General features: G+C 42.1%; 1 protein-coding gene across 8 annotated transcripts in view; it reads left to right on the forward strand.

The window, feature by feature from the left end:
• Nucleotides 1–24,506, forward strand: part of LOC126109389 (F-box/LRR-repeat protein fbxl-1-like) — a 374,473-nt gene that overhangs the window by 318,595 nt on the left and 31,372 nt on the right. For all 8 annotated transcript variants that reach the window (XM_049914411.1, XM_049914416.1, XM_049914415.1 and 5 more), the window contains one exon: nucleotides 12,409–12,716. In XM_049914411.1, coding sequence (XP_049770368.1) covers nucleotides 12,409–12,716 — 308 coding nt within the window. The remainder of the gene's footprint in view (nucleotides 1–12,408; nucleotides 12,717–24,506) is intronic.

The following is a 24,506-nucleotide window of genomic DNA, read 5'->3' on the forward strand; positions in this document are numbered from 1 at the left end:
CTAATGATGTGTCGTGGAGGGTACTTTCACTACCACTTTTCGACCCTCCAACCCTGTTCCACTCCTGAACAGTGTGCGGGAAGATCGATTGTCGGTAAGCCTCTGTATTGGCTCTAATTTCTTGAATTTTCTCCTCGTGGTTAATACACGGGATGTAGGTCGGGGCGAAGTAATATGTTGTCGGACTCCTCCTGAAAAGTGCTGTCCTGAAATTTCAATAGGAAATCTCTCCGTGATGCACAATGCCTCTCTTGTAACATCTACCAGTGGAGTTTGTATAGCGTCTCTGTAATGCTCTCTCACCAGCTAAAAGATCCCGTGATGAAATGTGCTGCTCTTTGTTGGATCTTCTTTATCTTCTCTACCAGTTCTACCAGATAGATGAACAATACTCAAGAATCAGATGAACAAGTGCCTTATAAACCACTTCTTTTGCGAATGAGTTATATTTCCTTAAGATTCTTCTGATGAATCTGAGTCTTGTGTCTGCTTTTCCCACTATCTGTTTTGTATGGTCATTCCACTTAATGTCACTCTGGATAGTTACACTTAGATATTTTACGGCAGGCACTGTCTCGAGGTGTTTGTCATCAATAGTGTAGCTGTACGGTAGTGGATTTCTTTTTCTATGTATGCGCAATATGTTACATTTATTTATGTTCGAGGTCAACTGCCAGAGTCTGTTCCATTCATCAATTCTCTGCAGGCTGTTCTGCAAATTCTTACTATCTTCTGATGTTGCTACTTTGGTATAGACAACTTTGTCATCTGCAAATAGCCTTAAAGAGCATCCGATGCTTTCTTCTAAATCATTTATGTGTATTGTTAACAGCAACGGTCCTATCACACTTCCCTTTGGTACTCCGAATATTACCTTTACATCTGTCGATTTAGTTCCATTAAGAGCTACATGTTGAGTTCTGTCTGCAAGAATGTCTTGAATCCAATTGCAGGTCTGCTCCGATACTCCGTAAGCTCATATTTTTTTCATTAAATGGCAATGAGGGACGGTGACAAATGCCTTACTGAAATCGAGGAACACGGCATCAACCTGAGTGCCGTTGTCCACTGCGCTGTGGATCTCGTGGAGGAATAGAGTGGGCTGAGTGTCACAGGATCCCTATTTGTGGAATCCATGTTGATTTTTATAGAGGAGATGTTCATTTTCCAAAAACTTCATAATTCTTGAGCATAAAACATGTTCCATAATTCTACAATAGATTGACATCAATGATATACATCTGTAATTGTGTGGGTCTGTCTTACGGCCTTTCTTAAAAACGGGAATGACCTGCCTTTTTTCCAGTCGTTTGGTATTTTTCATTGCTCAAGTGATCTGCAATAAATTACTGCTAGAAGGGGAGCAAGTTCTTTTGCATAATCTTTATAGAATCTTATAGGTATCTCATCTGGTCCCCAGACCTTTCCCCTACTAAGCGATTGTAGCTACTTTTCAGTTACGTGATCAATTATCTCAGTATCTGCCACTTCGATGTTCGTACGACGATTGAAAGGATGGACAGTGTTACGATCTTCCACGGTGAAACAACTTCGGAAGACCGAATTCAGTATTTTGGCCTTCTCTCTGTTATCTTCCATTTTGGTGCTAGTGTGGTCACTGAGAGAATGAATTAATGATTTTGACCCACTTAGTAATTTTACATACGACCAAAATCTCTTAGTCTTCATTGATCCATTATGGGTGCTGGCATGAACTTCTTGATCCAATAATTTCCCAACAGCCGTATGTATTGTAGAAATTTATTTTATTTTATGAACTTCTATGTGCTACCAGTTTCGCCATTACATTGATGCCATCTTCAGGCCCCACACATCATAGTCGTAAAATCGCTATACACGGAGGGACCCGTATAACCGGATCCGTGAATCAAATCAAACAGCTCTCAGTGGCCACGCGACACAGACACTCTTAGGGTTTTTACTCGGATCTGTTGACAACGTCTTACTTTCAAAATCATTGGAAGCTTCTCTCATTGCTCTCGTTACATTCATTTTCACTTCGTTCAGCTTTTGTTTGTCACCTAGGTTTTTACTTCTCTTGAATCTGAGTTGAAGTTCTCTTTGTTTATGTAGCACTTTTCTAACAGGACTATTACACCGTGGTGGATCTTTTCCATCTCTTAAAATGTTACTCGGAACATACTTGTCTAGGGCATGTTGAACGATGCCATTGAATTTTTTCCATTTGTTCTCCACACCTTTGTCCTCATCACCGAATATTTGATACTAACTGCTGAGATATTCTGAAATTTGTATCCTGTCACCCTTGCTGAGCAAATACGTCTTCCTACCTTTCTTAACATTTCTTGTAGGACACATCATCATAGATTCTGTCACAGCCTTACTATTACCGATACCTTTCTCTGCGTTAACTGATTTTATATGTTCAGGTCTGTTTGTTGCCAGGAGGTCTAAGACGTTATCCTCTCGAGTTGGTTCTCTAACTATTTGCTCAAAGAAATTTTCGGGCAAGACATCCAGAACAGTGCCTCATGATTCTCTGTCTCTGGCACCACTTTTGATGGCATAACACTTCCAGTCTGCACCTGGCAAGTTGAAGTCACCCCCTATTACAGCGGCACAATCAGGAAAATTACTAATGATATTCTTCTGCAAGTTCTGCCCGAAGCATTCTACAACTACAGATCCGGACCCAGGAGGACTATGAAAGTATCTGATAACCATTGTTGACCGTTATTTGATACTGGGTTTCACCCAGATTAACTCACATTCGGAATCCGTGGTAACCTCACTAGATATTATCGAATTTTTTACTGCAATATGCACACTGCCATCATTGGCGACTAACCTATCCTTAAGATAAACATTCCAGTCTGAACTTAGGATTTCATTGTCACTGATGTCTGGTGCAATGCCACCTTCAGTAAGTGATACTAATTCGTGAACCTTTTCTGGGATGCTCCTGCAGTTTATTAAAATCATATTAATCTTTTCTGTCTCTGATCTGCGAGGACCAAGATTCTCTGTGGTTGCTGTGTCTGATTTGACAGGCAAATCGTCTTTGCTCCCAAGGGAGGAGTTCTCTGACCTAAAACAGCTCCGTGTGCACACCACACGTACTCCATTACCCTAGTAGCCGCGTCCTGCATTTAGAGCACGCCTGACCTATTAAGGGGAACCTTAAAATTCTGCACCCGATAGCGGAGGTCGGGAAATTTGCATCCGATACTGCCACAGAGTCGTCTGAGCCTCTGGTTTAGACCTTCCACTCTGCTCCTAATCGGAGGACCACGATTGACCCCGGGTACGGTGCTACAAATAGACAGCTCAACCTGCAACCCGCTCGCATTGCTAGTCGGCTTCACCAAATCGGCCAGCTGCCGAAAGGAGCCGAGGGTGACCTCGGAACCCGAGCGGCAGGCATCATTCGTGTCGACTCGTACCACTACGTGCAGCCGGTCGCACCCAGAGCGCTCGACAGTTGCCGGCAGGGCCGCCTCTGCATCCTGGATGAGACTTCCTGGCAAACATACCAAAGGCACACTGGAACTCTTTCCTGCCTGGCCTGCTGTCTCCCCGAGGGGCTCCATCACCCGCCTAACATTGGAGCTCCCGCCCTCCGTATTTGTCCGGCCGGGCAGGAAAATCGACTGCTGGCCCGACATGAAAGGCATCCCGTGCCGGCTCAGAGTTACCGTCCACACCGGGTAGCACCTAGTACCTGTCGTTAAGACACGGGGAGCCAGCCGCACAGCCTGCTCACTCTCTCGCCTTCTGCCCAGTGACACGCAAACCCACCAGTGTCTGCCACCCGCTCTGCAGTGAGGATGGACCGGTCAGATGCTTTGCTTTGCTACCCTCAATTACAGTTGCCATCTCATTCTCTAGGTTCTGGACTCTAATGTTTGTGCCACTGACAGCCTTTATATATGACCAGAATTTATTCGGATTTTGTTGTCATTTGACAGTATTCTGCTACGGTAGTCATCGAAGGCATCACGCGATGCTCTTTTGACAGCCAAATGCATTTCATTCTACATCACTTTATCTATAGCCCTACACTTTCTTTTACATCTATTATGCAGTTTTTCTACTTGAGGAGAAAAATAACTGATCGTGGTCAAAGTAGAAAGGATATAAAATGTAGACTGGCAATGGCAAGGATAGCGTTTCTTTAGAAGTTTCTTTACAGTAACTGTATATCATGGAGGTTTCCTCCCATTATGAACTGTTCTGCTGGGTACATATCTGTCCAGTGTGTGATTATCCATTCTTTCAAACTTGAGCCGAAATTCCTCTGGATGCTCCTGACCTGTGCTGAAAATTTCAAGTTCCTCTTTGAGATATGACACTACTAATTTTTTATCTAGCTTACTGAACACTTGTATCATTCTGCTTGTTTCAGTAGTCCTTTGTACTTTGGTAATCATTGTTGCCACAACCGCTTCTTAGTCGCCGATACCAGTTTCGATGTGGACATCCTCAAATAAGTCAGGTCTTTTTGTTGCCATTAGATCCAATATATTTCCATCGTGAGAAGGGTTCCTAACTATCTGCTCTAGGTGATTTTCAGAAAAGGCATTTAGTAAAGTTTCACAGGATGTCTTATCACTCTCACCACTAACAAAACTCTAATTTTCCTAATTAATTGTTGGATGATCAAAGTCTCCACTGATGATTACAATGATTGGGGAACTTGAAAGTGAACTGTTTTCTCTCAAGTCTTCTGAGTCTTGCTCAAACAGTTTCACATGCAGCTTCAATTTCTATCTCAGTGGATTTGAGTTTTTTGTCTACTGCGACAAATACACCACCTTCATTTCCCACTTGCCTAGCCTTTTGACATACACTTAAATTTTCCCCAAAAATCTCACTGTTATCAATTTCAAGTTTCAACCAGGTTTCTGTACCTAGTACTGTGTGAGCTTCACGGCTGTTCATGAGCGTTTCAAACTCTGGCACTTTGGTGTGAATGCTTTCGCACGGAACCATGTTGTTGTTGTTGTTGTTGTTGTTGTGGTCCTCAGTCCAGAGACTGGTTTGTCGCAGCTCTCCATGCTACTCTATCCTGTCCAACCCTCTTCATCTCCAAATAGCTACTGCAACCTACATCCTTCTGAATGTGCTTAGTGTATTCATCTCTTGCTCTCCCTCTATGAGTTTTACCCTCCACACTTCCCTCCAATACTAGATCAGTGATCCCTTGATGCCTCATTAAGTCCCATAGTGCTCAGAGCCAGCCCTTGATGCCTCAGAATGTGTCCTACCAACTGATCCCTTCTTCTAGTCAAATTGTGCCACAAAAAATTCTTCTTCTCTCTAATTCTATTCAGTGCCTCCACATTAGTTATGTGATCTACCTGTCTAATCTTTAGCATTCTTCTGTAGCACCACATTTCGAAAGCTTCTATTCTCTTCTTGTCTACACTGTTTATCGATCATGTTTCACTTCTGTACATGGATATACTCCATACAAATACTTCCAGAAAAAGACTTCTGACACTTAAATCTATACTCATTCTTAACAAATTTCTCTTCTTCAGAAACGCTTTCCTTGCCATTGCCAGTCTACATTTTATATCCTCTCCACTTTGACCATGGTCAGTTATTTTGCTCCTCAAACAGAAAAACTCATTTACTGCTTTAAGTGTCTCATTTGCTAATCTAATTCCCTCAGCATCACCTGATTTTATTTGACTACATTCCATCGTCCTCATTTTACTTTTGTTGATGTTGAAACACCCCCGTTATATCCTTTATTGGATTTTGTGCCATTTACCAAAGCCGCCAGACAGTTAATTATTATGATTATATGACCGTGTGCTTAATGGATGGAAGGCCATCGGTTTTTCTCCTGTGGTTTCGGAGGTATTTCAATAGAGTGCGGCTGTAATGAGATGAAATAGTTAATGACTGGCAGTTTTTCTATTATTAAAGACCACAAAGGTTGTGATATACAAACTAATATGTATTTTCTATTAACACACAAATTCTGAGGCAGTTGCTACCTTCGCCTTACACGCTTACTTACGGTTATATCTGTTATTGGTTGCTGATTTTAAGTACTTCGTCACACGCAATGATGATGGTTAACATTCACAACAATCCTCACTGCAATCCACGGTTGCTGCTGGCCGACACGGTTGACGTGAAACATGAAATTCGGCACTTGTCGCTTTCTGTTTGATATCACTCACGAATCGGTATTGGTGAGGGTCAACCCCACAACGATAAGGGGGTCCTTTTGCTGTCTTTGAGAGAATTACAATGTCATCGGCAAACCTCAAAGGTTTTATTTCTTCTCCATAAATTTTAATTCTTTCTCCAAATTTTCTTTTGTTTCCTTTTCTGCTTGCTCAATATTCAGATTGAATAACATCAGGAATAGGCTCCAACTCTGTCTCACTCCCTTCTCAACTGCTCCTTCCCTTTCATGCCCTTTGACTCTTATAATTGCAATCTGGTTTCTGTACAAGTTGTAAATAGCTTTTTGCTCCCTGTAAATAACACCTGCCACCTTCAGAATTTGAAAGAGAGTATTCCAGTTAACATTGTCAAAAGCTTTCTCTAGGTCTACAAATGCTAGAAACGTAGGTTTGCCTTTGCTTAACCCATCTTCCAAGTTGTAGGGCCAGTATTGCCTCACTTTTTCCAACATTTCTACAGAATCCAAATTGATCTTCACTGACTCGGCTTCTACCAGTTCTTCCATTCGTCTGTAAAAAATTCCTGTTAGTATTTTGCAACCGTGACATATTAAAGTGATAGTTTGGTAATTTTCACATCTGTCAACAGCTGCTTTCTTTGGAATTGGAATTATTGTATTCTTCTTGAAGTCTAAGGGTATTTAACCTGTCTCATACATCTTTCTCACCAGATGGAAGAGTTTTGCCATGGCAGGCTCTCACATGGCTGTCAGTAGTTCTAACAGAGTGTTGTCTACTTCCCGGGCCTTGTTTTGACTCAGGTCTTTCAATGCTCCGTCAAATTCTTCAGCAGTATCATATCTCTCATGCCCTTGTATAGATCCTCAATATACTCCTTCCACCTTTCTGCTTTTCCTTCTTTGCTTAGGGCTGGTTTTCCATCTGAGCTCATCTTTACAGTTGACCTCTAGCCATCCCCGCATAAGCATTTTGCCCTCCCTGTCGATCTCATTTTTAGATGTCTGTATTTCTTTTTGCCTACTTCATTTACGGCATTTTTATATTTTCTTCTTTCATCAGTTAAATTCAATAACTGCTGTGTTACCCAAGGATTTCTACTAGCCCTCATCTTTTTACCTACTTGATCCTCTGCTGCCTTCACTATTTCATCTCTCAAAGCTGCCCATTCTTCTTGTATTGTAAAATTAACCATTAGGATTTCAATACTCTCACATGTTGGAGGCATTTCTTTTGATCTTACACCGATACTTCTGGGTTTCCTACATCTACTGTTATCTGAATTGGATCGAGAGTCGCCTAACCTGAGAAACCCTTGTGTGCATCCCACACACAGTGAGTTACCTCTGATATGTAGTGCATGCCTGACCTACTTAGGGCGTCCCTACAGTTCTCAGCCCTATGGTGCAAGTCCAGGAAGTTGTAGCCTAGCTTGTCACACAACTTTTGAATTCTCTGGTTCAGTCCTTCCACTCTACTCGTAACCAAAGGGTCACGATTATTTCTGGGGACAATGCTGCAAATTTTGAGCTCCATTGAAACTCCACGCACGAGGCTGGTCCTGTCAACCTTCTCTTCCAGTTGTTGGAATGACACAAGAATGATTTCAGAGCCCAGATGACAGACATCATTTGTTCCAATGTGTGCCACAGTCTGCAGTTGGCTGCAACTTATTCCTTCAATGACTCCTGGAACAGCCCCTTCAACATGTCAAATGAGGCCCCCCCAGGCACTGAGTGCGCCCGATGTCCTTTCCCGTCCCTTGCTGCCATTTCCCTTACGGGTGCCACCAATCACCGTACGTTTGAAGTGCCGACGATTAATAGACCCCTACCCTTTTGCGTTTGCCTCCTCCCAACACTGGACAAAACAGGTTTCCCCACAACAGGTGTAGTGGGTCCCAGTGGCTCAGTTTCAGTGAAAGATGGCACTTCGAACTTGTCGGTTAGGGGGATCGGTACAACAGTCTGAGTCCTCCTCGGTTACTGTCCACCCTGTACAGGACACCTGGATCTACCATTGACAAGCCACGCAAAGTCAGTTGGACAGGTAATGACAGATCCTGTATTTTCTGCAGAGGAGGCAGGATCCGCAGGAGAAGGTACTACTCGAGGTACCTCTGGTACAGGTATCACAGGTACACGACTCTCGGGGGTTCTTCCGACACACCGATTCGCAGCAGCTGTCGATCACTTGACAGTAGTCGTGGTGATTTCCGGCTGCTTCTGAACGTCGACCGACTCGTATAGTTTACATATATCTCGAGAAAGCCGGCTAAAAGTTTCAAGAACGTGCTTGTAATGATAATTCTATGAATATACTACATCCCCTTATACATATTGCTCACATAAGGATTGTGAGGACAAGAGTAGGTTATTTACAGCATGCAGAGGGGCATTCAAACAGTCATTCTCCCTGTGCTCCATACATGAATGGAATGGAAAGAAACCCTAATAGATGACACAATGGGACGTACCCTCTTCCACTCACTTTGTAACAAAGCAGGGTTGCCCACTGATATCCTGTTTTGGTTTTACACTGCTTTAGTAACTTAGTTAAGCAATGAATTTTTATTTTTTTTCATTTTCACTACTCAGATTCCGACTACAGATTCTGTGGCCTTCAGCCTCATAGTACAGAATTCAGAAATAGTTCAAATAAAATTCCCCTTGTAAAATCTATTATTTCAGTACATTCTAATGTCCATTCTGAAAGTAATGAGCTAATTAGTTTTAATGTAAATGCATCATATTAACAGTTATGAACAATGACGTATATTGTGCAATTTGAGTGAGCTAATAGATCGAAGGAAACATAGTAGGTGAATATGGATTGGGGGGAAGGAATGAAAGAGGAAGCCGCCTTGTAGAATTTTGCACAGAGCATAACTTAATCATAGCCAACACTTGGTTCAAGAATCATAAAAGAAGGTTGTATACCTGGAAGAATCCTGGAGATACTAAAAGGTATCAGATAGATTATATAATGGTAAGACAGAGATTTAGGAACCAGGTTTTAAATTGTAAGACATTTCCTGGGGCAGATGTGGATTCTGACCACAATCTATTGGTTATGAACTGCAGATTGAAACTGAAGAAACTGCAAAAAGGTGGGAATTTAAGGAGATGGGACCTGGATAAACTGAAAGAACCAGAGGTTGTAGAGAGTTTCAGGGAGAGCATAAGGGAACAATTGACAGGAATGGGGGAAAGAAATACAGTAGAAGAAGAATGGGTAGCTCTGAGGGATGAAGTAGTGAAGGCAGCAGAGGATCAAGTAGGTAAAAAGACGAGGGCTAATAGAAATCCTTGGGTAACAGAAGAAATATTGAATTTAATTGATGAAAGGAGAAAATATAAAAATGCAGTAAATGAAGCAGGCAAAAAGGAATACAAACGTCTCAAAAATGATATCGACAGGAAGTGCAAAGTGGCTAAGCAGGGATGGCTAGAGGACAAATGTAAGGATGTAGAGGCTTGTCTCGCTAGGGGTAAGATAGATACTGCCTACAGGAAAATTAAAGAGACCTTTGCAGAGATGAGAACCACTTGTATGAATATCAAGAGCTCAGATGGCAACCCAGTTCTAAGCAAAGAAGGGAAGGCAGAAAGGTGGAAGGAGTATATAGAGGGTTTATACAAGGGCGATGTACTTGAGGACAATATTATGGAAATGGAAGAGGATGTAGATGAAGACGAAATGGGAGATAAGATACTGCGTGAAGAGTTTGACAGAGCACTGAAAGACCTGAGTCGAAACAAGGCCCCGGGAGTAGACAACATTCCATTTGAACTACTGATGGCCTCGGGAGAGCCAGTCATGACAAAACTCTACCATCTGGTGAGCACGATGTATGAGACAGGCGAAATACCCTCAGACTTCAAGAAGAATATAATAATTCCAATCCCAAAGAAAGCAGGTGTTGACAGATGTGAAAAATACCGAACTATCAGTTTAATAAGTCACAGCTGCAAAATACTAACGCGAATTCTTTACAGACGAATGGAAAAACTGGTAGAAGCCGACCTCGGGGAAGATCAGTTTGGATTCCGTAGAAATGTTGGAACACGTGAGGCAATACTGACCTTACGACTTATCTTAGAAGAAAGATTAAGAAAAGGCAAACCTACGTTTCTAGCATTTGTAGACTTAGAGAAAGCTTTTGACAATGTTAACTGGAATACTCTCTTTCAAATTCTGAAGGTGGCAGGGGTAAAATACAGGGAGCGAAAGGCTATTTACAGTTTGTACAGAAACCAGATGGCAGTTATAAGAGTCGAGGGGCATGAAAGGGAAGCAGTGGTTGGGAAAGGAGTAAGACAGGGTTGTAGCCTCTCCCCGATGTTATTGAATCTGTATATTGAGCAAGCAGTAAAGGAAACAAAAGAAAAATTCGGAGTAGGTATTAAAATTCATGGAGAAGAAGTAAAAACTTTGAGGTTCGCCGATGACATTGTAATTCTGTCAGAGACAGCAAAGGACTTGGAAGAGCAGTTGAACGGAATGGACAGTGTCTTGAAAGGAGGATATAAGATGAACATCAACAAAAGCAAAACGAGGATAATGGAATGTAGTCAAATTAAGTCGGGTGATGCTGAGGGAATTAGATTAGGAAATGAGACACTTAAAGTAGTAAAGGAGTTTTGCTATTTAGGGAGTAAAATAACCGATGATGGTCGAAGTAGAGAGGATATAAAATGTAGACTGGCAATGGCAAGGAAAGCGTTTCTCAAGAAGAGGAATTTGTTAACATCGAGTATAGATTTAAGTGTCAGGAAGTCGTTTCTGAAAGTATTTGTATGGAGTGTAGCCATGTATGGAAGTGAAACATGGACGATAACTAGTTTGGACAAGAAGAGAATAGAAGCTTTCGAAATGTGGTGCTACAGAAGAATGCTGAAGATAAGGTGGGTAGATCACGTAACTAATGAGGAGGTATTGAATAAGATTGGGGAGAAGAGAAGTTTGTGGCACAACTTGACTAGAAGAAGGGATCGGTTGGTAGGACATGTTTTGAGGCATCAAGGGATCACAAATTTAGCATTGGAGGGCAGTGTGGAGGGTAAAAATCATAGAGGGAGACCAAGAGATGAATACACTAAGCAGATTCAGAAGGATGTAGGTTGCAGTAGATACTGGGAGATGAAGAAGCTTGCACAGGATAGAGTAGCATGGAGAGCTGCATCAAACCAGTCTCAGGACTGAAGACCACAACAACAACAACAATAGATCGAATTCAGCTAGAAGACTGCATCCAAAAGAAAGCCTAAATTTTACTGATTCCAGAAAAGTGTTTAAATTAACCTAAAGTCTATTAGTTAAATAGATATTAAGACTTGAAATCTGCAGTCTCTATGACTGCCAATTGGGACCAAACTACTGTATAATTCCGAGATCTGTTTTGATACCTATATTTTTCTACGTAAAATGGCTCCAGTCTCAACTTTGTAAATGCATTAATTAAGAATTAAGTAAATTTGAATATGTAAAAATTATTGTTCAAGAGGGCTGACACGGTTATAAGTCGGGAATTCCCACGGCAGATGCATAAGTTAGTTCGCTGTATTTAAATTGATACAGCTCACTCATGTTATTTAAGTAATAAAACCCAATAGTTAACTTCCAAACCAATTAGAAAGGATCATTTTAACCCTGGGAAATTATAAAGTATGATATATTAACTTGACGATTAAGTGTAAGAGGCCTGGTCACACGAATATTGTGTGTGCGAGTGATAACAAATAAATCGCACTGTGGTTGACATAAATGTTCAACAGTGAATACGATCTTGACTTTTGATTTTGGAAAACTTAACCTAGGATCCTGACTTCTTAATTTCAGTGTGATTTAGGTGAGACAGACGCAGCTACTGGGAAGACAATATTGAATAAGCAAAGCGAGGTAGGTCGAGAACACTGCGCACTATCTACTGGGTGAGGAAATGTTTCAAAACCGGTTCATCCAGTTGTGACGTGAACTTCAAGTGGCACTAATACATGATACATGTCCCGGCACGTTCCAACTTCACTGCGGTTTGCTGAGTGTGGATGTAGATGGTGTTCTTACACTCATTTTCACATTAATGAGAATGCAGCCGTATAAATTCGTAGAGAATATTAATAGCAATACTGATATCGAGAAGGTTAGTTTCAGTGTATGAAATATGACAATAGTAAATGAATAGTTACATCCCATAATGAGATGTAATCTATGGAAAATACTGATGTACTAACAAATACACTGCAATTTGTTCTCTCTGCAGCTCCTGAAGTACATATTTGAGAAGTGTCCGAAGATAGAGAAGCTGATAATTGCCAACAACTTACTGGCCGACCGACAGTACGCGGAATTGGTGTCGCGCCTGGAACACTTGCAGAGCCTGGAAGTGTTCGAGAATCGGAGAGGTGCGGGGCCCGTGCTGCTGCGCTTCCTGGCAGACGCCTGCCCGAAGTTGCGGGAGATAAACCTCAGCTGTGACTACCACCCGCTGGAGGACGTCGAGTACTTCGTGAAGGCCAAGAGGGACACGCTCACTTCTGCCACCGTGCGCTGGACCATGGCGGGGAAGAGGTGAGTGTGTCAGCATCTTTGTCCGCATTCTGGTACGTCACCTACATTCACACAGACGTAAAATACTCCACGAGCTAGTGTACGGTGCGTGGCGGAGGATACCTTTTACCACCTCTAGTCACTATCTTTTCTGCTACACTTGTAAATGGAGCAAGCTGAAAAGTGGCTATCTGTTCTCCTCTGTACCAGTGCCGATTTCTCTTACCTTACTTTTGTGGTCATTATGTGATACATATGTTGCTTGCTGTAGAATCGTTCTGCAGTCTGTCACAAATGCCAGTTATCTAAATATTCTCAATAGTGCTTCACAAAAACAATATTTTCTTCCCTACAGGCATTCGGATTTCAGTTCTCAGAGTATTTCTGCAATACGCGTTGATCAAACCTGTAACAGATTTCAAATCTGAAATAATTGCATGTATTCCTTTAATCCAATCTGGTATGGATTCCAAACACTTGAGCAGCATTCAAAACACAAGTATTCTATTTGCAGACTTCTTTATAACTAAGCTACATTTCCATAAAATTCTCCCAAAAAACTAAAGTCAACCACTTGCCTTCTCTGTACACACTCATTCCATTTCCTATCACTTTGCTACATTATGCCTAGATGTTCTGTCAGGCCACACACTACTAATACTGTATTCAGACATTACAGAATTGTTTTTCGTAGTCATTTTTATTAACTTACATTTCCCCACATTTAGAGCAATCTGCTATCCATCTCATAAAATAGAAACTCTGTCTAAGACGTCCTGAATCTTCCTACAATCACTCAAAGATGACACTTTCCGTAAACTACAGCATCAGAAAATTTTCAGTGTCAATGAACTTATTGTATGAAACTTCCTGGCAGATTAAAACTGTGTGCCAGACCGAGACACGAAATCGGGCAAGTGCTCTACCGTCTGAGCTACCCGAGCACGACTCAGGAGCCGTCCTCACAGCCTCAATTCTGCCATTACCTCGTCTCCTACCTTCCAGACTTCACAGAAACTCTTCTGTGAACCGTGCAGAACTTATTGTATAGCGTACGGGGCCTGAAGATGGCAACACGAACACGAATTGCCGAAACTGGTTGCTTTCAGAATAAAATAAAATATCTTAAAGTGTACAGCTGTCGGTAAGGTTTATTGACATTGAAAAGTACATACTAGCCGATATCCCCTAATTGCAACGGACCAACTAAGATTGTCAGAAAATTGTTGCTGTTCACCCTATCTGTCTGGTCATTTGTGTATATAGATGTACAGAGGACAAGAGTGGTCCTAGCACACTTCCCTGGGGAAATCCTGATGTTTACTTTTTCTGTGAGGAACATTCACTGTCCTCATTGATGAGGATTTAAATTGGAAAAAACAAATTTTGGAATTCCTGAAACAACTTAGTTCAGCCACATTTGCGCTTAGAAACATTGAAAATCCCACGGAAAGACAAAACAGTAAGCTGACATTTTGTATATTTTAATTCTATAACGTCATATGAAATAATTTTCTGGGATAACTCATCTTTAAAAAAGAAAGTCTTCATAACTCAAAAAGGGCTGTAAGAATAAACTTGTAGACATCTGTTTAAGGAGTTCTGACTACTGCTTTCCAGTGTATTTATCCCCTCATGAAGTTTGTTGTAAATAATCCACTACAGTTCAAAAGGAGCAATGATGTACAAAATTACAATAGGAGAAGGAGAAATAACATTCATCACTCCACATTAAGGTTGTCTTTTGCACAAAAAGGGGTGCACAGTGCTGCAACAAACATTTTTGATCACTTACACAAGGACATAAAATGTCTGACAGGCAGCCAAGTAAAATTTGAAAACAAATTAAAAAACTTTCTACTTGACAACTCCTGTTCTGTACAAGAATTTCCATTATTGTAACATGTAAAATGTTGTGGGTAAGAATTACTAACTCACATCTGTATATTTAATACATAATAAAAAAACTTATAAATGTTCAGCATATAGCCATATTTACAAATTAATTTGCAGTGCGAACATCAAATAAGACTCGTTTGACGATTACGATTTATCGTGCAAAAATGATCCGTGGAACACGAAATGAACTAACTAACTTTTCTATTACGTAAACACTCTTAGAGACACTTACTTATCTGAGAACCTATTCTACGAGCTCGAACCTTCATTAACGGTCTGCTGTTTGGCACCGTGTCAAATGCTTCCTGCAGATCTAGGAATTTGCAGTCTGCCTGTTGCCCTCAATTTACAGTTTGCGGGACATCGTGTGAGAAGAGGACGAGCCGAGTTTCACCGAAATGGCGATATCTAGATCCCTATCGATTTTTGGATACGAGCTTTTCTCTCTCGAGAAGATTTGTTGTAACGGAAACTCCGGGTAGGAATATCGACAATGTAGGAAAAGACAGATTGCTACTTACCGTAAAGAAGACATATTAAGTTACAGACGAGCACAATTTAAAGACATTTATATAAAGCTCTCAGCCACAGCCATCATCAGTAAAACAGAGACACGTGCCATTCGTACGTACAAGAAAGCACACCTCACGCAGACACGACCGCCGACTCTAGCTTCTCGGGCCGGAATGCGACAGCGACGTGGGATACGAGTGACAATCTGGAGGGGCGAGGAAGGGGAAGGGGCGGTAGTGTACGAGTGCGGAGTGAGACGAACGCTGCCTAGCGGACTGAGCGGGGGCTCGAATGCTGACGAGTGCGGCGTTAGGAGGTCGTGGGACGGGTAGGTAGGGAAAAAAAGGAGCAAACGAGGAGAGGAGCGAGGAAACGTGGGCAGGTGTAATGGCAGAGAATAGCAAACGAGGAGGGTGGGAGATGGGAATGGAGAGGAGATAACAGAATGTAGGGGAGTGGAAACTGTCGGATACAGAGTGCAGGAACAGTACGTTACTGTAGGTCGAGTTTGGGACGGTTACAGGAGCACAGTTCGGAAAGGCCGGTAGTGAATGGGAGGACCCAGGTGCCTCGGGTAACGACGCAGGCGTCGAAATCGAACAAATTGTGTTCAGCTGCACGCCGCGCCCCGGGGCGGTCCACTTGGCTCTCGGCCACAGTTTGGCAGTGGCCGCTCCTCCCGGTGGACAGCTGGCCGGTAGTCGTACTGATGTAAGAAGCTGTGCAGTGGTTGCAACAGAGCTGCTTTCACAGAAGGCCTGGCCCCTGATAGGGTGACAGCACTGGAATAGGGAGTGTTGGGTGACTGACTGAGCCGATTTTTCACCTCCGTCTTCCTCAGAGATATCTCGTCAATGTGATAACAGGAGGATCAGTAGTGTGTCACACAATTATGAGGCTAAGGACACAACATCGTTAAGCTTCAGAATCACCACTCTACCATTCCAGCATACCCCCATACTAAGGTATTTGGACTAAAACTGGTTGGACTGCATTGATTTTTACTATTTTTAGGTCGGGTCCTGCCTTCTATTGCACGATTCCTCCCACGTCGACGTATGAGGGTTGCCCAGAAAGTAATACACCGTATTTTTTTTTGCTTCGACAACTCTTTATTGAACGTAATGAGAATTACACACACAAAATAATGGTGTTTCATCTGTTGTTGTGGTCTTCAGTCCTGAGACTGGTTTGATGCAGCTCTCCATGCTACTCTATCCTGTGCAGGCTTCTTCATCCCCCAGTACCTACTGCAGCCTACATCCTTCTGAATCTGCTTAGTGTATTCATCTCTTGGTCTCCCTCTACGATTTTTACCCTCCGCGCTTCCCTCCAATACGAAATTGGTGATCCCTTGATGCCTCAGAACATGTCCTACCAACCGATCCCTTCTTCTGGTCAAGTTGTGCCACAAACTTCCCTTCTCCCCAATCCTATTCAATACCTCCTCATTAGTTATGTGATCTACCCATCTAATCTTCAGCATTCTTCTGTAGCGCCACATTTCGAAAGCTTCTATTCTCTTCTTGTCCAAACTATTTATCATCCATGTTTCACTTCTATACATGGCTACACTCCATACGAATACTTTCAGAAACGACTTCAAATGGCTCTGAGCACTATGGGACTCAACTTCTGAGGTCATTAGTCCCCTAGAACTTAGAACTAGTTAAACCTAACTAACCTAAGGACATCACAAACATCCATGCCCGAGGCAGGATTCGAACCTGCAACTGTAGCGGTCTTGCGGTTCCAGATTGCAGCGCCTTTAACCGCACGGCCACTTCGGCCGGCAGAAACGACTTCCTGACACTTAAATCTATACTCGATGTTAACAAATTTCTCTTCTTCAGAAACACTTTCCTTGCCATTGCCAGTCTACATTTTATATCCCCTCTACTTCAACCATCATCAGTTATTTTGCTCCCCAAATACCAAAACTCCTTTACTACTTTAAGTGTCTCATTTCCTAATCTAAATCTCTCAGCATCACCCTACTTAATTCAACTACATTCCATTATCCTCGTTTTACTTTTGTTGATGTTCATCTTATATCCTCCTTTCAAGACACTATCCATTCCGTTCAACTGCTCTTCCAAGTCCTTTGCTATCTCTGACAGAATTACAATGTCATCGGCGAACCTCAAAGTTTTTATTTCTTCTCCGTGGATTTTAATACCTACTCCGAATTTTTCTTTTGTTTCCTTCACTGCTTGCTCAATATACAGATTGAATAACATTGGGGAGAGGCTACAACCCTGTCTCACTCCCTTCCCAACCACTGCTTCCCTTTCATGCCCCTCAACTCTTATAACTGCCATTTGGTTTCTATACAAATTGTAAATAGCCTTTTGCTCCCTATATTTTACCCCTGCCACCTTCAGAATTTGAAAGAGAGTATTCCAGTCAACATTGTCAAAAGCTTTCTGTAAGTCTACAAATGCTAGAAATGTAGGTTTGCCTTTCCTTAATCTACACACCCTATTTTTCCATGTAATCTCCATCCTGTTCTACAGCCTTCCTCCGGCACGAGACGAGGGCATGTGTGCCCTGTCGGTACCGATCCTCGTTCTGGGGCCAGAGCCAGTGCTTCACTGTCTGAATCGCCTCCTCATTGCCCTCAAAATGTCTTCCACGAATTGCATCCTTTAATGGCCCAAACAAGTGGAAGTGCGAGGGGGCTAGGTCAGGTGCGAGAGCTGCCAAGGTCTCCCCGACCGCTGAAAATCGTGGAGCTTCGCCGAACTGCCTTCTGGTCACTTCACCCTCAGTGCCCAGCAACTGACTGTACTTCTGTCAACAGCAGGTGCTCCTTAAACTTTGGACAAGCGTTTTTGAGTATTCCCCACAATTTCTTTTCCTGCAGCGAGTCATTCGATGACGGCACGTCATTCGTAACGTCTGTCACCTACAGACGCCATTCTGAAACTGTCCCGAAGCTACGCTATCTGTCGGAAGTGACTGAAACTTGGCACACTCACTCGGGATAATTCAAATAATACGTATGTAATGTTTTGCATTTGTAGCATTGTTTCTGGCTGAAAAAATAAAATGCTTCGCATTACTTTCTGGGCAACCCTCGTATTAATGAGAGCATGTAGTTGTCTCAGAGATGAGGCAACAGAGCTTACCTCATCAGCTGTGTCGTATCTACTAAGAAAGGTAAAGCTGTGCCAATAGACTTTTTTGCTGGATCTGAGCTTTGCAGGTTTGTGTAGTCTGTACTTGAAGCAGCCCATTAGTTAGCTGGCTGGCACATACATTCCAGTGTCAACTACAAGCTCGACGAGAGGTGCTTGATAAGTTATGGATGGTGTTGCATAAAGTGTGAAACCTTTTATCTCTTCTATATCTGTCCCTCTCCTCTCTGTGGCAGTGTGGAAGCTAATTTCATCTCTGCAATCTAGCCATTGTCCAGACTCGAGTCAATGTAAGGCGGTCTTGCAGTGGTTTGCGCACACACACACACACACACACACACACACACACACACACACACACACACACAAGTGTTTTGAATTTAAATTCTCAGTTCAGAGGCAGTCAGAATCCAGATAGTGCCCAGTACAACTACATCTACATCTAATCAAGATTTCTCTAATCACTGTGAGGTGCTTGGCAGAGGATACCTCCCATTGTACCTGTTATGAGGGTTTCTTCCTGTTCCACTCTTGTACAGAGTGCAGGAAGAATGATTGTTAATGCCTCTGTGCGTGCTGTAATTATTCTGATCTTGCAACTTCCTGGCAGGTTAAAATGGTGTGCCAGACCGAGACTCAAACTCGGGACCTTTGCCTTTCGCAGGCAAGTGCTCTACCAACTGAGCTACCCAAGCACGACTCACGCCCCATCCTCACAGCTTTACTTCTGCCGGTACCTCATCTCCTACCATGCAAACTTTACAGAAGCCCTCCTGCGAACCATGCAGAACTAGCACTCCTGAAAGAAAGGATATTATGGAGACATGGCTTAGCCACAGCCTGGGTGATGTTTCCAGAATGAGATTTTCACTCTGCAGCGGAGAGCTTCTGTAAAGTTTGGAAGGTAGGAGACGAGGTACTGGCAGAAGTAAAGCTGTGAGGACAGGGCGTGAGTCGTGCTTGGGTAGCTCAGTTGGTAGAGCATTTGCCCACAAAAGGCAAAGGTCCTGAGTTCGAGTCTCGGTCCGGCACACCGTTTTAATCTGCCAGGAAGCTTCATATCAGCGCACACTCCGCTGTACAGTGAAAATCTCCCTGTGTGAGTGATATGTAAGGCATTGTAGTATATTCTTAGAGTCAGCATTTAAAGCCAGTTCTTAGAACTTCAGTAGACTTTCCTGGTATGGTTGATGTCTGCCTTCAAGAGCCTGCCAGTTCACTTCTTTCAACATCTCTGTGACAGTCTCTTGCTACTGCTCAAACAAACCTGTGACCATTCATTCTGCCCTTCTCCGTATACGTTCAGCATCTCCTGTTAATCCTACGTAGTACAGGTCCCACACACTTGAGCGATATTCTAGAATTGGTCACACGAATGATTTGTAAGCAATCTCCTTTATAGACTGATTGCACTTCCCCAGTAATCTACCAATAAACTGAACTCTACTGCCTGCTTTCTTTACTCATTACTGAGCCTATGTGATTATTCAATTTCGTATCCCTATAAAGTGTTACACCCAGGTATTTGTATGATTTGGCCGATTCCAACAGTGACTCATTGATATTATAGTCATAGGATACTACATTTTTTCAATTTTTTGAAGTGCACTATTTTACATTTCTGAACATTTAGAGCAAGTTGCCAATCTTTGTACCACTTTGAAATTTTGTGAAGAGCTTACTGATTATTTATGCAGCTTCTTTCAGATAGTATTTCATTATAGATAACTGCATCACTTGCAAAAAGTCTGAGATTACAGTTAATATTGTCTTCAAGGTCATTAATATACAACACAAACAGAAGTGTCCGAACGCACTTCTGTGGGGCACACCCTGAGTTACTGCAACACCTGACAATGACTCTCCATCAAGATAGCACACTGTGTCCTCCCTCCCGAGAATTCCTCAGTCTGCTCACAACTTTCACTTCACAGCCCACACAATGATACTTTCAGTAATAAGGATAGCTACGGTACTGAGTCAGACGCTTTTCGGAAATTGAGAACTGTTGCATCTCCGTGACTGCATCGATCTGTGGCTTTTAAGATTTCCTCTGAGAAAAGTATGAGTTGGGATCCACATGATCAATGATTTCAAAATCCGTGCTGGTTGGGATGGAGGAGGTCATTCTGTTCAACATACAGCATTACATTTGTACTCAGAATATATTCTAAGATTCTACAGCAGATGGATGCTAAATATATTGAATGGTAGTTTTGTAGATCACTTCTGCCATCCTTCTTGTAGAAGTGTGTGTCCTGTGCTTTCTCCCAACTACAGGGCACAGGTTTTTGTTTGAGTGATCTGCGATAGATTATTCTAAATTAGCCACAGGTCTGATATGGAATTTGATGGAGATTCCATCAGGCCCTGTAGATTTGTTCAGTTCTAGTGATTTCGGTTATTTTTCAACACCACTGACACTAAAATCTACATTGCTTATCTTTTCAGTGGTGCAAGAATTAAATTGAGTCAGCACCCGTAGATTTTCCTTTGTAAAAGAACATTTGAAAATCAAGTTAAGCATTTCTGCTTTTGCTTTGCTACCCTCAGTCTCCGTCCCTGTCGTGCCCACGAGTGTCTGGAGACAGACTTCGGTACCAGCAACAGCCTTTACTCGCGATCTGAATTTCTTTGGGTTTCTCGACAGACCTTCGATAAATTTCTGCGACGGTAGTCATTACTCTCTTGACAGCCAAATTTGTAGCGCCTCCCTGTCTGTAGCCCAATGTTTTAAGAAAATGAACTGCTCTACTAGGTACATATCTGTCAAATTTATGGGCAATTATTTTTTTAAACCTAAGCCACAGTTTGTCTGCAGGATTCTCACTAGAGCTCAATGTTTTGAGTTCCTTACTGAGATATGGCACTACGTCATCTCTATCTAGTTTACTGAATTTGTGAATGTTTCTACTCATTTTGGTGCTTTTTGTATTTTGCTAATCATTGTTACTACAGCTGCCTCAGTCACTGATACCGGCCTATGTGTAAATCCTCAAAGAGCTCAGGTTTATTTATTATTGTTATATCCAATATATTTCTATCGTGACTGGTCTTCCAGACAGTATGACCTAGGTGGTTTAATAATGTTTTGCAGGATACCCTGCCATGCCCACCACTTACAAAACCGTATTCTTCTCATCTACTGTGAGAAATACACCACATCCATTTACCATTAGCCTACTCTTTCAATATGCATTTAAAGTTTTCACAAAAATCTCACTGCCATCAGTTTCCGGTTTTAACCAGATTTCTGCACCTAGCATTATGTGAGTCACTCTCATCTGAATCCTGCTGCAATTAATCAGTACGATTTTAAGACTCTCACCTGTACGAGGCATTTCTTTGAATCTTATACGGACACTTCTGCGTCCCCTACATCTGTCATTGTCTGGAGTGAATATTGGGTTACCTAATCTAAAAAGCCCTTGGGTGCACTCAATACACATTCAGCTACCTGGGTAGCAGCCTCTGATATGTAGTGCATTTCTTACCCATTTAGGGGGACCGTACAGTTCTCGACGTTATGTTGCTATTCCAGAAAGTTTCAGAACCTTTGAAGCCTGTCATTCAATCCTTCCACTCCATTCAGAACCGTGGTGCCACAGTGAGTTCTGGGGTCTGTGCTGTAAACCGTGACCTTTGAACAAGGATGGTCTCCTCAGCCTTTCCTGCCAGCTGCTTGGGATAATTTGAGTATGGCCTCGGAGCCAAGATGACAGGCATCATTCGTTCCAACACCCACCACAACCGGTTCTCGGTTGTACCTCATTTTGTCAACGGCTGCCAGACTAGCCTCTTCGGTATGCTGAATGAGACCCCTCGGGCAGGTGAATCTTATCTTCCTTTACATCCCTAGCTGCCATTTCCCTAACAGGTACCATTATTTGCCATACATTTGAACTACAAATTAGTGATAGACTGTACACTTTCGCATTTCCCTTCTCTTGACCTGAGACAGAACAGGTTTCCGACACTGAAAGTGAGTCTCACTGGCTGAGTGTAGTTTCAGGGGAAGACAGCATTTTGAACTTGTCTGTTATTGAGACGGGTCTAACACACGGAGCTCCCCCTGGTTCCTGTCTCCCCTGGATACGTTACCTAGCCCTCCCACTGACACGTCACCCACAGCCGAGGGGATGAATAGTCTTCTGTAGAGGAGACAGGAGAGGATAGTGCTGGAGGTAACTTTGTTACCTCTGGTACAAAACTCTGGGGAGCTCTCCCAACACACACACTCAAAGCAGTTTCCAATTGTTTGACAATAGTTAGGCAATTTCCATCTATCTCATCCCATGTTTGAGAACAGCCTTCACAGTGAGGCTCCGTTGTGGCGGGTGCAATGTTTTACTAAACAGCAAACAAATAACTTTAAAATAAGTCTGATGATTCTCTTTTAATGTCTGGATTTGTTAAGCTAAAAGTATTACTAATTCCCTTTAAGTGCTGAATCAATAAGCATACAAAACAATATTTCCATAAAGCAACCTGAGACAAAAATTACTGATTTTGTGAAACTTACTTTCAGAGTTATAGTCGTTAAAATTTACGATAAATGTGGACAGTGGAAATGTCGAGACATTACTGGCTGTCACCTTTGATCCGAGAAGTCACGAAGATAGCATACTTAGCCATATTACCTCTATCCACCACATTGACAAACTCAGTAAATTAACAAAACAAAAACAAATACAAAATTTGATTATAGTAATTTAAACAATAACATGAAAGTAACAGGAAACACGTGGGAATTAGGGGATTTTGGGTGGTGATAAACAAAACAAATGACTTTCTATGTTAACTCACATGTTGTTTGTTGTTGTGGTCTTCAGTCCTGAGACTGGTTTGATGCAGCTCTCCATGCTACTCTATCCTGTGCAAGCTTCTTCATCTCCCAGTACCTACTGCAACCTACATCCTTCTGAATCTGCTTAGTGTATTCATCTCTTGGTCTCCCCCTACGATTTTTACCCTCCACACTGCCCTCCAATACTAAATTGGTGATCCCTTGATGCCTCAGAACATGTCCTATCAACCGATCCCTTCTTCTGCTCAAGTTGTGCAACAAACTTCTCTTCTCCCCAATCCTATTCAATACTTCCTCATTAGTTACATGATCTACCCATCTAATCTTCAGCATTCTTCTGTAGCACCACATTTCGAAAGCTTCTATTCTCTTCTTGTCCAAACTATTTACCGTCCAGGTTTCACTTCCATACATGGCTACACTCCATACAAATACTTTCAGAAATGACTTCCTGACACTTAAATCTATACTCGATGGTAACAAATTTCTCTTCTTCAGAAACGCTTTCCTTGCCATTGCCAGTCTACATTTTATATCCTCTCTACTTCGACCGTCATCAGTTATTTTGCTCCCCAAATAGCAAAACTTCTTTACTACTTTAAGTGTCTCATTTCCTAATCTAATACCCTCAACATCACCCGACTTAATTTGACTACATTCCATTATCCTCGTTTTGCTTTTGTTGATGTTCATCTTATATCCTCCCTTCAAGACACCATCCATTCCGTTCAACTGCTCTTCCAAGTCCTCAAAGTTTTTACTTCTTCTCCATGGATTTTAATACCTACTCCGAATTTTTCTTTTGTTTCCTTTACTGCTTGCTCAATATACAGATTGAATAACATCGGGGAGAGGCTACAACCCTGTCTTACTCCCTTCCCGACCACTGCTTCCCTTTCATGTCCCTCGAGTCTTATAACTGCCATCTGGTTTCCGTACAAATTGTAAATAGCCGTTCGCTCCCTGTATTTTACCCCAGCCAGCTTTAGAATTTGAAAGAGAGTATTCCAGTCAACATTGTCAAAAGCTTTCTGTAAGTCTACAAATGCTAGAAACGTAGGTTTGCCTTTCCTTAATCTTTCTTCTAAGATAAGTCACATACCGAAGCAAAATAATACACAGGAATCAATAACATGTACATTGCATAAAGGCCACAAAAACCCACACAATTTGGTATTGTCATTTTCTATTGACCTGTTTAGGTAAACCGAGCTTTATAATACCAATTAATAAGTAAATCTGTAAGAAAATGTATCAAAGAAGTCTAACCAAAAATCCAAACCTCACTACAAATTCTCGTATTGGAAACTTCAATTGACCACATAGCTAGAAAGAAGTCCACAATACTAAGAAAGCAAAACTTGCTACAAAAACTGGCACTGAAACCTCCACTTGACCTACAGAACTAGAATTCTGTCCTCAGTACCAAGAAAGCAAAACATGCTGCAAAAA

This window comes from Schistocerca cancellata, chromosome 12, assembly GCF_023864275.1.
Source record: "Schistocerca cancellata isolate TAMUIC-IGC-003103 chromosome 12, iqSchCanc2.1, whole genome shotgun sequence".
NCBI lineage: Eukaryota > Metazoa > Arthropoda > Insecta > Orthoptera > Acrididae > Schistocerca > Schistocerca cancellata.